At 37.8% G+C, this 17983-nt stretch overlaps 1 protein-coding gene across 4 annotated transcripts in view; it reads right to left on the reverse strand.

Moving 5' to 3' along the window:
- Window positions 1-17983, reverse strand: part of LOC132286709 (uncharacterized) — a 93630-nt gene that overhangs the window by 57455 nt on the left and 18192 nt on the right. For 3 of the 4 annotated variants that reach the window (XR_009472844.1, XM_059789074.1, XM_059789073.1), the window contains exons 6-11: window positions 17886-17980; window positions 15585-15759; window positions 14548-14972; window positions 9309-9432; window positions 2020-2115; window positions 1827-1898 (exon numbers count right to left, since the gene is read on the reverse strand). Coding sequence is in view for 3 of the 4 variants with exons in the window: in XM_059789074.1 (XP_059645057.1) it covers window positions 1827-1898; window positions 2020-2115; window positions 9309-9432; window positions 14548-14972; window positions 15585-15759; window positions 17886-17980 (987 nt within the window). In the remaining variant the exon portion in view is untranslated. The remainder of the gene's footprint in view (window positions 1-1826; window positions 1899-2019; window positions 2116-9308; window positions 9433-14547; window positions 14973-15584; window positions 15760-17885; window positions 17981-17983) is intronic. The other variant, XM_059789076.1, reaches the window with a different exon arrangement.

A 17983-nucleotide genomic window follows, 5' to 3' on the forward strand; every position in this document is an offset into this window, starting at 1 on the left:
GTCTCCTCTTGGTAAGGTGGCTCTACCAAACCAATTTGACCATCACCCCTATCTCAATCCCCTTGAACTGCTAAAGACACAAGGACCAAAAAATGAACACTGGAAATGCAAAACTCAATCCATCTCCTCCATCTCTCTCTGAACCCCATCCTCTCAAGCAAGTAAAGAAGAAAGCTCCAACTAACATGACCATAAGCTTTCTCGATATCCAACTTGCACAAAACACTAAGGACCCCACTACTCAATCTAGAATCCACACACTCGCCAACAATTAGAATTGAATCTAAAATCTGACGACCTCTAACAAAAGCGTTTTGGAAGTCCAAAAATGATCCTGTCCAAGAACTCCCTCATTCTACCTACAATTATATAGGTGAAGGGTTTTGATTATTAAAGAGCTCAATACATATTGTTTGGCCCATTTCCTAACAGCTTAAGATTTTGACACATGGATATCCCACTTGATATTAGAGTTTTGACTCTCATATCCTGAATTCAAGTCCCTCCATCTACATTTGTTTCCCCAACCTAAATTGTCTTTTTATTCTCCTTTGTCCATCTATTTGACTCTTCATGTATGAGAGGAGGAAGCTTTTGTGCAAATGGTTGTCCAACAATTTTGAAAAGAGTAAGGATTTACAGTTTAAAAGGGAGAAGAAAGATTCAATATGCTGTAACTATAGAGCTGCAAACTGGGGACAACAATTAAAATTAGGTGTGAGGTCTTACACTAAAGATCAAAGGGCAAAGGAAAGGCTTATAGTTGGTTAAGACATGGTATGTTAAGGTTTTGGGGATGACATAGGCACTCTTTAGCAACATGCAAACAATAAAATTTAAAGACGATGTGCCAAAGCCTAGATGGTATAAGCTCTCCTCCCCCTTTGCAAAGGTTGAGCATTCGAGCCCCGGTGGAGGCAAAAATATATAGTGGGTGTGTGTGTGTGTGTGTGTGTGTGTGTGTGTGTTTGCTTGAACTTTCAAGGGGAAAAAACTAAAAAAATAATAATAATTTAAAAGGAGAAAGAAGGTGAAAAATTAAGAAGAATAATCATCCAAGAATCCCACCTAGATTACCTTAAAAATTGTCCTGAAACATCACACAATTTTAAATTATTTAGAACTCAACTCTACTAATAGCAAGATTTAATAGATATCAGAAAGTTTTCTTAAAACACAAAGAATTTTATTTCCAAAATTTAAAACTTGTATAATTTTATCCACAAAAGGCAATCTTAGACCATATAAGAACCCCTTATAATGACCCAATAACATGGACTCAAGAAAGGACTCATGGATCACAACTAATGCTTATGTCTAGCAAATAAATAAACAAACCTAAAATTTCCATGACTCCTAATTCTACCACCAGCACATCAATATATACCTGACATAAACTCAGATTCAGTTTAATTATAAAATTAAGTACACAAAGTCAGGGAATTCTCAATATGAAATTCCCGACTTCCCCATTTCTTAGCATTCTCTGCATCAGGACTGGCATTGAAGGTGCAGAAAGGGGTCATAACAACTGAAATGGTAATGTTAATTTAGAGTCACATGCACACAATACAGTAATCTCTGAAAACAATAGAAGGCATCATGGAATTTCCTGCTGCTTCCCTGGGACATCAACTCCTCGCATAATTTTCAAGAGCTCAGTGGAAGTTGTGCTATTCTCATTCCATTGAAAGAAAAGTAAAGAACCCCATGATGTCTTGAAATTAGTAGAAGTAACCAAGTCAAAGCCAACCAACAAAACAAAAGTAGGGCATCTAGTTGAAATCACAAGCACAATCTCAACAATGAAAGTTTAGTCACTTTGCCTGATCCAGGAGCTTCTGAGACATAGCTGCAAACCTCGCAGAAGTTGCAGCAACATCAATACATAGAAGAATCTAGAACGAAAAACAAATATGTTAGCCTACAAAGACGTCTCACAAAAAGTAACACATTAGTTCAATAGATAAGTTCTGCTTCCCCTTAACATAGAGGAAGAAAAACATTGACAATGCTTACTGCAGCCAAAGGACCTAGCTGAGAACGCAAGGAAGAAAAGTCTAACTCTTGAACAGCAGAAGTTCCATCAGCAGCTCGAGACACCACATCCTCTACCTTGAAAGAGAACAAAACATATAACCCACATCTATCACGTGATCATAAATACAAGTATAGGATAATATAAAATGAAATATATATATATATATATATATATATAAAGTAGAGAGAAGATTCAATTTTGAAGGCACAAATAATATAACAAACAAGAAAAGTATTAAAAGCATTTAAATTTAGAAACCAATATCATATACAAGTTAGGGTAGAACAACATGATCCAGGCAGAAAAATTCTCCATTTGCTTGGTGGTAATCAAGGGTGTTGAAGGATTTAAATATTAAAGTTACACCTCTCTAATAGCTTAAGCTTTTGGAGTAGATGGCAGTTAACATAGTATCAGAGCCAAAGTCTCGAGTTCAAACCTCACTGTCACCCTGCTAAAAAAATTGAAACACGTGAGGAGGCGTGTTGAAGGATTTAAATATAAAAGTTACACCCTCTCTAATAGAGCCTTAAGCTTTTTTTTTTTTTGATAAGTCTAATAGAGCCTTAAGCTTTTGGAGTAGACGGTAGTTAACAAAGGGCATTTGGCATTCCTGTTGAAAATTTAATCAAAAACCTATTGAACAAAAAAAATTTACTAATTGGAAGTACAAAGGCTGTCATCACTTGCCTTATGCCAGAAGCAGGTTATGGCTTTGGACCAGTAGAGCAACTAGAAGCCCATTTGATTACCAGGCCATAGTGGTCTGAGAGGGATGCGGCAGACAGAGAGTCATTCCCCAATAATAGAAGTCAGTGCGAAGGCTTGGGATGATGGGTTTGAACACAGGTTAGGACCATTGGACTAGAGGTACTCCTAGCAGCAAACTTGTTTGAAGGGGCCCCCATAGAGATGCAGGAGCCACAAGTTCGTTTTTGCTTGTGTAGTCAGAAGAGAAGAAAGTGAATGAACTGAGAAAGCCATTCTCTTTCTTTCCTAACCTACATGGGAAGAAGAAGCGCCTGAAGAGGGAGGCCCCTCCTCCATCAGAAAAACAGAGGTTCAGTCTTGTCTTTGGTCTGCCTTGGCAGAAACAGCGGAGGATAAGGATCTCTCCTGGCTCGTGACGGGGGACTTCCAAAGGTCAATCTATTCACTCGTCTAGATAATATTTTTCCTTGTTCACTAATAAATCAAATAATTGAACTCATGTTTCTATAATCAATTTGATTCCCTGACTACCTGGCAATTCAAGTGTCAGGGAAGTTTGACTATGGTGACGCCCCTTTAGATCCAAGGAAAGGTCCTACAGTTCCTAGTCATTAACACCATTATTACGCTTGTTCCGAAGGTAAAAAATCCTTCCTCCTTAAATGACTTCCGCCCATCTCTTGCTGTAGTACGCTTTATAAAATCATCTTGAAGCTCATAGCTAACAGGCTCAAATCCTTTCTCCCTTCTTGCATTCATGTGAGTCAATTTGCTTTCATTCCTGAGTTCATGTTTCTACAATCAATTCGATCCCCTGACTACCTGGCAATTCAAGTGTCAGGGGAGTTTGACTATGGTGATGCCCCTTTAGATCCAAGGAAAGGTCCTAGAGTTCCTAGTCGTTAACACCATTATTACGCTTGGTCCGAAGATAAAAAATCCTTCCTCCTTGAATGACTTCTGCCCATCGCTTGCTGTAGTACGCTTTATAAAATCATCTTGAAGCTCATAGCTAACAGGCTCAAATCCTTTCTCCCTTCTTGCTTCATTTGAGTCAATTTGCTTTCATTCCTGGACATAACATCTATATAGTCATATGATACCATGTGACTGTGCCCCACTTGTTGGCCGAACCAAACAGAAAGAAAACACTAAGAAAGACTAAGGTTACTCCAATCAACGTCGGAGCTTAGATTTCTATAGAAAAATCTAGAAAAAAAAAAAAAAAAAAAAAAACGAAAACAAAACAAAAAACCAAAAAAAGAGCCTGAAGAATTGTTTAGAAACAAAGAATTGTTTAGCTTCTAGACTGAGGAAAGTTATGGATGGCATCATTTCGGATTCTCAAAATGCTTTTGTCGGTGGTCGTCAGATTTTGGATTCAGTTCTTATTGCAAGCGAGTGCGTGGACTCCAGACTGCGTAGTGGGGTCCCAGGTGTTCTGTGTAAGCTGGACATAGAGAAGGCATATGACCATGTGAGTTGGAGCTTCCTTCTCTATCTGATGGAGAGGATGGGGTTCGGTGATAGGTGGAGGAGATGGATTCACTTTTGCATTTCCAGTGCTCGGTTTTCGATTCTTGTTAATGGTGCTCCTTCCGGTTTTTTCTCTAGCTCAAGGGGCTTGAGACAAGGGGATCCTCTCTCTCCCTTCTTGTTCTTGTTTGTGATGGAGGCCCTTAGTAGATTGATGAGAAAGGCTTCAGATTTGGGTTTTTTGAGGGGCTTCCGGGTGGGCAGGGATGTTGCTTCTCAGTTGGAGATCTCTCATTTGATGTTTGCTGATGATACTTTAGTTCTTTGTGATGCGAATGTGTTCCAGATTAGATATTTGAGATGTGTTTTGATTTGGTTTCAAGTTGTCTCCGGCCTTAAGGTGAATGTGGGCAAGAGTGTTTTGGTGCCGGTTGGGGAGGTCCCTGAGATTGAGATGTTTGCTGACATTCTTGGTTGTAGGACTGGGTCATTTCCCATTTCTTACTTAGGTTTGCCTCTGGGTGCTCCTTCGAGATGTGTAGGAATTTGGGACCCAGTGGTGGACAGATTTGAAAGAAGGCTAGCGGGTTGGAAGAAGCAGTATCTTTCCAAGGGCGGCAGGGTCACTCTGATTAAGAGCACCCTCTCTTGCCTCCCCACTTACTTTATCTCTCTTTTTCAAATTCCCTCTTCAGTTGCGGAGAGGATTGAGAGATTGCAGCGTAATTTTCTTTGGGGAGGTAGAGCTAATGAGTTTAAGTTCCATTTGGTGCGATGGGATCAGGTTTGCAGGCCTTTTCGAAATGGTGGGTTGGGTCTCCGTAGATTGGTGCCATTTAATAAGGCCCTTCTCGGGAAATGGTTGTGGAGATTTGGTGTGGAGAGACATTGGCTTTGGAGGAGGGTTGTGGTGTGTCGTTTTGGGGAATTGAGAGGAGGGTGGAGTTCCTTGGAAGTGCGGGATCCTCGGGGGGTAGGGGTCTGGAAAGTGATTCGGAAGGGTTGGGATGAATTCTCTAAACACATTCGATTTCGTCTTAGAGATGGGAGGAGGATTTGCTTCTGGGAGGATGTGTGGTGTGGAGATGTTCCTCTCGCTCTCGCTTTTCCTCAGCTCTACAGGATTGCTTCGGATAGGCAGGCCATGGTGGTCAACTGTTATCATCTTGATAATGGGAGACTGGTTTGGGATGTTCGATTCAGGCGTCACTTTCAGGATTGGGAGATCGAGGAGGTCATTCGCTTCTTGGAGCTGCTTTATCGCCAAAGGATTGTGGAGGAGGATTCGGACTGTTGGTCTTGGGTAGCAAACTCTCATAGGCGTTTTGAGGTGAGGTCCTTCTTCAAGTGTCTCTCATTTGATCCTGATGTTCGTTTTCCTTGGAAGTCTGTTTGGCGCTCCAAGGCTCCTCTCAAGGTGGCTTTCTTTGTGTGGTCTTCGGTTTTGGGAAAGATCCTAACCCAGGATAATTTGCGAAGGATAAGCCAAGTGGTGATCAATCGTTGTTTTATGTGCCTTCGTAATGAGGAATCAGTGGATCACCTTCTCATTCATTGCTATGTGGCTAGAGAGTGTTGGGATTTGATGCTTGGCTTATTTGGGCTTTTTTGGGTTATGCCTAGATCTACAAGAGGGTTGATTGAGGCTTGGAGAGGTTGCCCTGTGGGGACTCACAGTCAGGATGCGTGGAGGGCTACGCTGCTTTGTGTATGGTGGTGCATTTGGCTTGAAAGGAATAGGAGATATTTTGAAGGAAAGGCGATGTCGATTTCGGTGCTTAAATTCTCGATTATTTCCACTCTTTTTTGTTGGGTTTTAGGGAGAGATCATAGATCTTTGGAGGAAATTGTTGATTTTTTGGCCTCTTTGAAGGATTGAGTGGCTTTTTGTATCGTTCTTGGGTTCCGCTCCCCCTTGGAGTGTTTTTTTATAAAATTTTTTATTTATCAAAAAAAAAAAAATATATTTCAAAATTATACTGCTTTAAGACTTGGTTCCTGATTTGTGTTCAAGCCGTTTTTTAAAATCTACTAAATTTCAAAAGAGAGCTTTGAAAGCTCGTTCAAAGGTATTCTTTGTCAATAACAGAAGATTAGTATGTTTTGTTGAAGTACAGAAAAGAAGAAACAAAAAAATAGAGGGCCCTGTTTGAGTTTTTTATAAATCGTGGTAAACTGCTTCATACTCGAGGGCAAGTTTTCTTCAAGGAGGAGGGTTTTATGCAAATAATTAATGGTGGTTTGGAAAGTGTAGTCAAAATTGATGCTGTCAATAGTGCCTTGAAAAATGTCCTGTCAAAGATTATTAAGTAGTAATTATTGTATGGGAATCTGAAGATGTCATGGGAATGGTAAAAGTTGTTATTAATGCTTTGTGAATAGCTAAAAAGTCAGTCTTGAAAAAGTCACCATTAATAGTTGTCTTACAAAAGGGACGGCCCTCTTATTTGCTGAAATCAATCTAAAATCAGTACAATTCTGAAATATTATTGGTTTACAAACAATTCTTCAGGCTTTTCCAAGAAGTCCATAAAGAAATCTAGGCTCCGACATTGATTGGAGTAACCCTAGTCTTTCTTAGTGCTGTAAGAAGACTTCTGTTCATATCTGTTTGTTTCATTGGCACATTATATAATCATCTTATGTAGGGCAGACAACAAGCAGTTGAGGTAAATTTGGTGTGCCTCTATATTTCGAGACAATTTGTTGGATGAGAGTTAATTTGAGCAAGAGTGACCTTATTTTAACTCGGAAGGCCGGGGATGTAGAGGTGCTTGTTATTAATATGGGGTGTAGAGTGGCTCTGCTTCCCACTTTGCATTTGGTCCATCCCATTCAGATTGTTGCTCAAAGGAAAAGCAATTTGGGACGCATTGGTAAAGAGATTTTAGGGGCAGCTAGCAAGTTGGGAGAAGCAGCATCTATTAAAGGGGTAACCATACACTCACCAAAGGCACCTGTCAATGTTACCTACATACTTCATGTCTCATTACCGTCCTGTTTTTCCAGCAGAAGATGTTGCAAAAGCAGCAATGGAATTTCTTGCAGCAAGGGAGGGGGGAAGAAGCACAAGTACCATTTGGTGGACAGGAACAGGGGCTATCCTGTTAGAGGGGGACGTTTGGGTTTCTAAAGCATGATGCCTTTTAACCGAGTATTACCAGGAAAGTAGCTAGGGAGGTTTGCTGGAGAAAGGGAAGATTTGGCATTGGGCGCTAGAAGAGAAGTATGTATAGAAACCCAATACAGCACAGATATTGAGATGGGACACACACACACACACAGATATATATAACATGAATACGCTAACACGTCAAAACCTAAAAAAGTAGGATAAAGAAACGTTTCTAAGTATTTGGATCCTTTGCAATGATTTCTCTCTCCGAGCATCTCCAAGCCATCATCCAACGGTTATAAACATGCCACGTCACCATTTTTGTTTGGATTTAGTTATGAATGGAACCATAACATAGTGGGTAGTTGCACAACTGATGATGTGACATGTTTATAACCGTTGGATGGTGCTTGGAGAGGGAAACTATTGGAGAGGATCCAAATCCCCATACTATGTTTTTGTCATTACAATTATATTCTTATCATACAAAAAAATAAAATAAAAAATTCATTGCATGCCTAACTTGTAATTACAATGTGTATAAATGTCAATTGTTTTTTCCACAAGACAAAATAAAAAAAAAAGGGGAAGGTTGCTCAATTTAAAGTATATCGAAAAGAGTCACACATGACCCCTTTTAAGATGTGTCTGTGCTACATAAGATTTGTGCCAGAGTGTTTGGAATGTGATAGTAGTTTCCAAAATAATAAAATTCATTTTTTTTTTTTTTTGTTAAACAAACACATGAGGTGTCAAACACGTGTCTAGGACTGTCCATAAAGTTTCGGTATAGACAGTTTAAAACACAGAAATGGCACCTTCAGAGAAGTGCATGTGCTTCCTAGCAAAAAGGAATCAAGTATATATGTTACTCTTTAACTCAATTTTCATGAACTTCAATATGGTAAAACACTGGGAGGTTTTCAAAAGTCAAATCAGGTTAAGAATCTGCTGCATTAATGAATGTCATCATCATCATCCTTGCCTCGAGATCCTACTATAATTGGGTCAGACATTTTGATTCAAATCTTTTAGTAAAAAGAATTGACATTGGTCATCATTATACCTCCAGACAAAACAGAAATTACAAGAACAAATCAATGGACGAAAATTTCTCCAACTCTTTCAAACATATCAAGAGAACAATCAAACACCAACCCACCGAGATGCAGCTATATGCTAAATTACATGAAGTGAGATTTTTGGGTGCAAGTCCTAGTGTAAGATTCATCTATTCTTCAAGTCTTTCTTCGTCACTGCCCTATAATAAAATGAAGTGTCAGGAACTGTAACAAGTTGGATGGATACTTGTCATTTCTAAAGGACCATGTAGCAGGGAAACAGATTAAAAAGGTGCAATAGAAATTTTGTAGTGAATTAGGAATGTGTTTCCCTTGCCCTAAATGGCTATGCTTGCTGGTTTTGTTCAGCAGCCAACAAGTCAGATATAAGTCCCATGCCCAAACCCAAGTTGCCTCACATTTGACACGGGTATTTAAATCAATTTGAAGAATCCAAGTACACACACACACATGCAGACATATACATATATACATATGTATATGTATGTATATATCCATACATATACATACATATATACATAGCCATTCAACAAAGCCAAATGAAATGATTCACCAACCAAGTATGTATCAAACAATTAACCATAAAATGACAATTCCAACAAAAGCAAGCAACTGAGAATTCCAATATATCCTAGCAGAAATAATTCAATTTATACACACACATATATCCTAGCAGAAACTAAGAAACATATAAATCAAAAACATTTGCCCACCACCAAGGGCCTAATCCAATTGGTATTTCCTCCTACCAAACGGAAGGTTGAGGGTTTGAGTCCCTAGTGGGACAATAATGGGCACATGCATGATTTAAAAATAAAATAAAATAAAACATTTGCAAAGAAAATTTTATCAACTGATAAAAAATCACAAGTTTGGATCATACAGATGCTCTTCTGGAGGCGCCATCTACCCATTCAGCCAATTCAAGTGTTGCTTTATCTTCTGGAGGTAAGGAAAACCGATGGACAGCCTCTTCTCCAATGTCATACTTCGCCCTTTGCATGCAACTGCACAGTAAAAAAACTTCAAGCCTGTGAGTGTGACTTTTGAATACACACCATGTTCAGAGATTTATACAAAGGAAATAAGAAAAGAAGATAAAATGACAATTGCATGCCTGCATTAGTATCCCAAGATGTGTCATAAGATAAAATTATTAGAAATAACATTATATTTAAATAATATACAAGAAGCCACTAAAGGCCCAGTGGGGCAGCAGGTCCACTCAACTTATTATATTTTCAAACTTTAAAGTCAAAATAACATAATCACAAGTAATATTTGACATAATTATTATTATTATTTTTTTTTTTTAATAAGTAATAATAAATTAAAAAAGGCGTTCAAAAGGGGAACGCGTCCCGTAGACATAAAAGAACTCGAGGTCTAAGGCCCCAAAGAATCCAAAAAAGAAATTAAATCAACAGAAGAGGAACACGAACTTCTGTTCACATAACTAAAAAGAGAACGAAGAACAAAAAGTTTTAGAGTCGCAGTAGGCGATTCCTTCCCTTCAAACATTCTAGTATTTCACTCTTTCCAGATGCACTACCAAGTACAATGAGGAACAGATCTCCAATAAGCACGAACACTCCTACTCACACGACAACCTCTCCAAGCATGAATCAGCTCCTTAGTAGAGCGTGGCATTACCCAACACATGCCAAATAGGCCAAGGATGAGATTCCAGCAATCGTGCGCTACAGAGCAATGCATTAGGAGATGATTGACTGACTCCCCATCCCGCTTACATAAGCAGCACCAGCTAACAATAAGATTTCCCCTTTTCCTCAGATTATCGATCGTCAAAATCTTACCCCAAACAGCAGTCCATACAAAAAATGCCACCCTAGCAGGAGCCATAGAACACCAAATAGTCTTCCATGGAAAATCATAGGATGCAAATTTAGACAGACATAAGAACAAAGATCTTACTGCAAAACGCCCGTGAGGGGAGGGAATCCAAATCAAATTGTCAAAACCCCTTCCAATTCCTTCTTGCCGATACAATTGATCCAAGAAGATGGTCACCTCTTCGAACTCCCAATCCTGAAATGAACATCGAAAATGAACATTCCACGTAATCCCACTATTATCAAGCTGATAACAATTGGCTACTATGGCATGTTTATCGACCGCAATACCATATAATCTGGGAAATGAGCGACATAGAGGCTGGTTCCCACACCAAAGATCTTCCCAAAAACGAACGCAAGTACCATCACGAACTCTGAATCTGATATGAGAGGATAAGGCATCCCATCCTTTCCGAATGGGGGCAGCAGGCCCACTCAACTTATTATATTTTCAAACTTTAAAGTCAAATAACACAATCACAAGTAATATTTGACATAATTATTAATTTTTTTATTTTCTTCCTTGTACGCAAGTTTATAACCATGCATATCGAGTCCTAATATAACTATACTGAACAACCTATTTGTGTTCAATTCCCTCACTCTGCAATCCAAATCAAATATAAGCAATAACTATCTCTACTATATTAACTCCGTCAACTACCTCTTACTTTTCTTTTCCGGGAGTGGAGTTTAGTTTTTGATTGTAGTCTGTAGAGAAAGAGAGCCATCTGTATATACCACTCAACTATCTAGCATAACAATTACTTTCTTCTTGCACAAATACCCTACCAGACCACCATGTTCTAAGGTGCTTCTGAAATCTCAATGCACCAACAGTATGGCATAAACCGGGCCCACCTACAAATACTGTCCTGTTCAAATTTGATTATTCTGCATTATCTTAGTAATAATAAACTTGCTTACTCTATATTATCTTATTTAAACATGAATTATAAAACTTGATATGATAGAATAAAAAATACTAAGGGAAAGAGTGATTGGAGAATCAAGTGTCAAAGAATCAACTTGGATTAAGGCTAGGAAGGCTAAATTTTTTTTTTTTTTTTTTTTTTTTTTTTTTTGATAAGTAAATATGCATTAAGAAAGTGTTCAAAAGGGGAACGCATCCCTCAGAAAATACGAAAGGCCAAATAGGGCCTCTAAACTCTCAAAGAGTCCAAAAAATAAACTATCTCATCCGTGGATTTACAGTATCTCCCAAGAACCCAACAAAAAAGAGTGTTAACGTTAGCATATATGATACCACGATTTATGGAATGACTTACCATAATAGCAGAGATTTGACTATGCATATGTTAGCATTTATGATAGCCACGATTTATGAAATCACTTACCATAAAAGTAGAGATTTGATGATGTAGGACAAAGGACAGGCTTAAATTTATTAGAAAGTAAATAAGAGTTATGGGCTGGAAATTCAGAAACAAAGCTAAGATTCAGGGGTTGTTAGTAGAAAAGAAGGATTGAAAATAACAAAGAAAAGCCTATTGGAATCACTCCAATAGGACCTAGGTATCACACCTAGAGAAGGCCTCACACCCTCAAAATTTGTGAATCACTCACAAAGAAATCCCAAAGGATAATTTTATTCAATCATTCGCTGAGTATTCAAAATTACATAGTATCCTTTTATAATAAAAGATGACCCTTGGATTACCCTACAATGGAGGTAATCAAAAGTTGACTCTAACTTAATAAAGTAACAAATAACTTAAATTACTTAATTGATGCAATTTAATCTAATTATGCAATTTACCAAAACAATGCAGATTTTCCATAATTAATGCAATTACCAAAATAATGAAATTTGACCAAACCCCCTAAATTATGCAAGACTTCAAGTGGACCCCATCGTCTAGCATGTGCCAAATTAAGGTTTGAGCCTTAGAACCCTCCTTGCCACACCTTTTATATACTTTAAAAGGCTGTTGCCACTGTTCTCTACCATTTGACTATGCCATAAAATATGCTTTAGAATATGTTGTGATTTGATTTAGATTTGATTTAGTTTCCTTTCTTATAATATGAGTATGTGCTCTTTTTATCTATAAATACTTGAGCTGTGAATGAGTAATTCATCTCATTCAAGCCTTTACATAATTCTCTCCTTTTTTCTTCTTTTTATATTTCTACTGTTAATAACGGAGAACTTCAGCATGATAATAGGAGTCTCCTTTCCTTCAAAAGAGTGCCTATTTCTTTCGAGCCATGAACACCACCAGACGCAAAGAGGCTTGACCCTCCAAAAATCACGAGCTTGGGCCCCCACTATACAACCTCTCCAAGCCTCTACCACGCCTCTGGACGACCTAGGCATAACCCACTGAACCCCAAACAAAGACAACATCAGAGCCCAGCAATCCCAAGCAACTGGGCAATGCAAAAGAAGATGATCAACTGTTTCCTCATTTCGCAAACACATGCAACAACAATTGACCATAACATGTCTCCTCCTAAGATTATCCCGTGTCAAAATCTTCCCAAAAACAAATGTCCAAGCAAAGAAGGCCACGTTGAGAGGAGCCTTAGAATGCCAAATAGCCTTCTGTGGAGGCTAATTACTTACTGAAAAGACTAATGGAAAGATATAGAGAGAAGAAGAGAGATCTCTAGATGGTTTTTATTGATTTGGAGAAAGCCTATGATAAGGTACCTAGACCTAAAATGGAGGGTTTTAGAAAAGAAAGGAGTCACAAAGGGATACATTGCCGTAATAAAGGACATATATGATGGTTGTGTGACTACATTTAGAACGCCTGCAGGGGAAACAAGTGAATTCCCAATTATTGTATACTTGCAACAAGGGTCAGCATTAAGTTCAAACCTTTTTGCCTTGGTTATTGATGAGCTAACAAGAAACATCCAACATGAGATTCCGTGGTGTATGTTATTTCCCAATGATATTGTTTTAGTTGAAGAGAGTAGAGAAGTTAATGCCAAATTAGAGGTTTGGAGAGAAGCTTTAGAACTAAAAAGGTTTAAGATAAGTCGAAATAAAACTGACTATATAGAGTGTAACTTTAGTAAATCTAGAAAGACAAATGGGGATGTAGTGAAGATTGAGAATCAAGAGGTACAAAAATTGAACATTTCGTTGTTTAGGCTCAATTATTCATAATGAGAGAAGATACAAACTGACATACAATTTTTACTGCATAGGTAAGATCAGGCTGCATAACTGTGAGATGCACTAAACTACCAACTATAACTCAATACAAGGTAGGATAGGACCAATCAAGGGAACACCATCAGAGGCAGTGCACCAAACACTGAGCTCTACAGGAGTCTCAATTGTCTTGGAATCTGTGTGAATAACCTCCTCTACATACTTGGACTGAGAAAAAAGAAAGCCTTTAAAAGAGGAGGCTACTCTTTTTTTTTTTTTCCTTAGTTGGTACTCACACACCCATGCCTCCACTAAGGCTTGAACCCCTGACCAGCCTTTGGAAAGTTGGGGCTTGGTACTGCTGGGCCACCAGCCTGTTGGTAGAGGAGGCTACTTCGATGCCAAGGAAACATAAGAGAAGGCGAATATCCTTCATCTCAATTTGTTGTTGCAATTGTGACTTCAAAAGAGTGATTCCATCAGTGTTATCACCAATTGAATCATTCATCAACATATAAGAGAAGAATAATACATCCAGCAGAAGTAGAATGAAAAAAGAGAGCTGAATCATGATCACTGGAATGAAAGCCTAAGCCACATATCGCTGAGAGAATTTCTCAAACCAAGCCCTAGGAGTTTGTTTGAGGACATACAACGCCTTCTTAAGTTTACACATGTAAAAAAGAGAAGACTAAACTTGAGCACCACATCAAATAATTAAGTAGCCTCACTAGGTTGGTGAATCATTCTAATTCCACGAAGCAAAAGATTCAACTTAAAAAAAAAAAATTTAAAAAAAACTAAAAACAAAAAATAAATAAATAACAAACAAACAAACAAACAAAAAAAAAAAACAAAACATGCAGCAAAATATTCAGAACAAGCTTGTGGAACTGGGGAATATTTTTTAGAAGCTTTCCAAGATAAGCACATGAAAAATAACATTTCAAGTTATCATCAGAAGAAAATGCTTACAGTCCTTGTCACACTACAAATTAAAAAAATGTAAGAATAAAAATAAAAAATACTAGTTAACTGAGTAGCATCAAGTAAATAAGCAATGCCTTGCACGAAAATCATGAATAAGAACTACAAATTGCCATAAGAAACTTTAAACAAAATTCAATCAAACTTACAGATTGAGAAGTTTAGATGGGGCCGCACGTAATATTGTTAATGCTTCTTTCCATCTCCACTGGCGTTCAGATAATGGCAGAAGACGTTGCAAAATTGACAAACGCCATTCCCAATCTTCAATAAAATGTTTCGCGTCCTTGATTCTCCACTCTAATGCTTGTATTCCATCAGTACTAATGTTGCCATTAAACATATTTTCTGTCTCAAATACAGCAGATGGTAGATTCTGGTGCAATATTTCAAGTAACAGCCCTATAAAAGATACAACCATCTTGTTTCCAGCCTCATATGTAGCAGGATCAGCATGTTCCCAATTACAACTATTAGATAACTCAGAATGGCTCCTAGGTGAAGCACAATGTGTTAAATTGAGAGAGAGACCATCCATGTGTAAAAGCGAGATAATGATGTTCACCATACAAATCTGCATCATGTAAAATTCAATATACATTAGCAAATAGACTAATGAGAGAGAAAGAGAAAGAGGTTCTAGACAACCAGTGCTAGAGAAAGGTGGTGCCAAGACAGTGAAGCAATGCCAAAAAAAACAACAAAGGTAGGAAGCAGCGTCAAAAATGGGAGAAATGAAAAGAAAGAGGGAGTAAACGCCTAAAGGAAATACAGATAATTGAAGAAGCAGGTGAGGCAAGTCATGCTTGGACAAGTCAAAGAGGAAACGCAGAGGAAAAGGTAATAGAAAATGGAAAGGTGATTCTCTGCGGATAAACAAACTACAATTACTTGATTCACAATGAAACAAATAAGCATTCAGAGTTCAACGAGAGAAGTAACAAAAATTGCAAATTCCGTTGATATATTTATGTCAGAATTAGGTGCATCTCATATGCATTTTTGAAACATCATATATTTCTGAGCACACGTTTTAAACCAGCTAGCTCTGCTTTTGCCCTAAGTGAGGTGCCATGTACAAGCTGACATCAATAAAATAGCCTCACTATACGAGTGATGAATGAATATCCCATTCAAGAAATAAATGATGTTCAACATGTTCAAATATGCAAAAGCAGAATAAAACCTTGCGCGGAACATTGCTAATCGCTTCAAGATGTTTCCGAAGATCTTTCAAATAGCATACAGGCATTTGGTAATGGCTTCCTGTTTCATCAGTCTTGCTACTTTCCATGGCTCCCAGAGCAAGGACAGTAAATTCCAGCGCATAACGCATGTGCATAAGTTCAATATCTTGCATCCTACCAGAAGTATTTCACAATGATTATCGCAGTTGATATATACACACACACACACACAAGGTGTGAACCCAACAAAAAGAAGCTTCAATAATAAACTCGTGCATAGAGCAGTTTCAAAAATTTATAGTTGCGGATTTTTTTATTTATTTTTTTTTTTTTGGATGAGTGAAGTTGCAAATTAATTGTTAGAAGGAACAAGTAGCAAACACCAGTTGCTTAAAATTGTAAGTAACACACACCAGTTGCTTAAAATTGTAAGTAACAAACATCCGTGACAAATATGCAAGCTCTAGCTAATATTACTACATACCTATGTGAATATGCAGTTCAATAATAAATTTGTAGAAGGAAAGAAAAGGGGGATGTGCTTCTGTAGAACTTAAGGGGAGATCCAGTAAACAATTACACAAGGTGTGCAACCATGCAGACACCGAACTTGCCAAATGTGCAAAAGCATACCACTTCCGTGCAACAAACATTAATACTCAAGCAGGGTGCATCCTCAACCAGCACAATTATAAAAACCACAATTATGGAGGATGGATATGGATTCAGATGCAGGACACGGGTCAGCTTGACACAGACAAAGTCATACCACAAATCTCAAAAAAATAAATAAATAAACAAATAATAGGACATGGACACGAGAAGGAAACGGCAATAAAAAATAATATCTAAAATTTTTAATTTTTGCACATTTTCTCAACTATATTCATAAACATAGACCATTTAAGTAAGGCACACCAGATATCCCTTATAAAAAAATGTTAAAGGATTTAAATATTAAAGTTACACCCACTATAAAAGCTTAAGCTTTAATAGTAGATGAAGGTTAACATACCTCTGTATGTTTAGTCCTCTCATGAAATACCTGATTACTAGTAATATAAATAGCTGCCTGATTATCACAAATCATTCTCATAGGCTTGTTGTTGGAGAATCCAAAGATCAAGTAGGAGATGTACTTACCAAGGCATTGGGAAGTCCCTATTTTCAGAATTATGCAACAGCTAGAAATGATAGATATCTATGCTCCAGCTTGAGGGGGAGTGTAGGGTAATAATGTAATTAATTATAAGAGTTGGGGTCACTATGTAAATTTGAGGTCATTATGTAAATAACCAATACTTGTGTGTGTGTGTGTGTGTGTATATATATATATATATATATGTACATAACATTTAGGGTTCTCTGTATTGAAAGAATACCCCAAGAATATTCTCTCTCTGTAACTCTCCACAACATATATAGGTCCACTGCCCACAGGCAAAAATCTCATACAATTACAAACAAACAAACATATATTCTAATATCCAAAAGGCACAAGTCTTATCCATGTGACCCAAAAGGTTGAATAGGAAGATAAGATTATAATATTTTCCCCGCACCTCTCTCTCTCTCTCTATCTCTTCCTCACTATCTCTTTCATTCACGTTTCTCTCTCTTCCAGCCGCTGACTCCATCAGTCCATCCCCCTCCATTCCTTCACATTTTTCCATCTCTATTTCTCTGATCTCTCCCCACTGATAGTCTCCCTCTTTGTTATAATCTTCTACATCTCCCCTTTTTCTTATACATCTCTCGTTCTACCAAATTCAAAAGACAACCACTCTCACTCGCATCTACAGAAAATTTCATATTGAACAACAGAGGTGGCAAAGGAAAACTCGTTCTTGGCAAAGGAAAGCATAATCTGTATAATCTACATCCGAAAATATTCTTGTGTACACGTATATGTATTGCATTAGTTTATAATGTGATCTGTACACACATATATCATCTTCGTTTTTTGTATTTAAAAAGGGCGCAAACGAGATGAGCCATGTCCCAAAAGTGTCCCGCTGTGCCTCTTCCATGTCCTTGTCATATCCAACTAAGAAAAAATTCGTTTGAACTCCATGGCACTCCATAGCTGTGTCAGACACATGTCCCACATGTGTCCGTGTCGGACACGTATCTGACATCACCACAGCACTCTCCAATGAAGTGAGTGTGCTTTCTAGGTCCACAACCATATGGTGGAGAATTAATTGTCAACGTTTTATAAGATAATATCAAGTATAAATGAAGCATAGTACCAGAAATATCTTTAAGCCTATAACACATCAGAAAACTTGCATCCACACCTTTTCCAGGCTTCTACAGTAGAAGTAATTGGCTGCATGCTAATCAACTCGATTGCATCTTGAAATTTAATGCCTGGAACTACATCGAACAAAACCTA

This window comes from Cornus florida, unplaced genomic scaffold (assembly GCF_030987335.1).
Source record: "Cornus florida cultivar Cherokee Brave unplaced genomic scaffold, ASM3098733v1 CherokeeBrave_3.0.0_Hap2_Chr11, whole genome shotgun sequence".
Classification (NCBI taxonomy): domain Eukaryota; kingdom Viridiplantae; phylum Streptophyta; class Magnoliopsida; order Cornales; family Cornaceae; genus Cornus; species Cornus florida.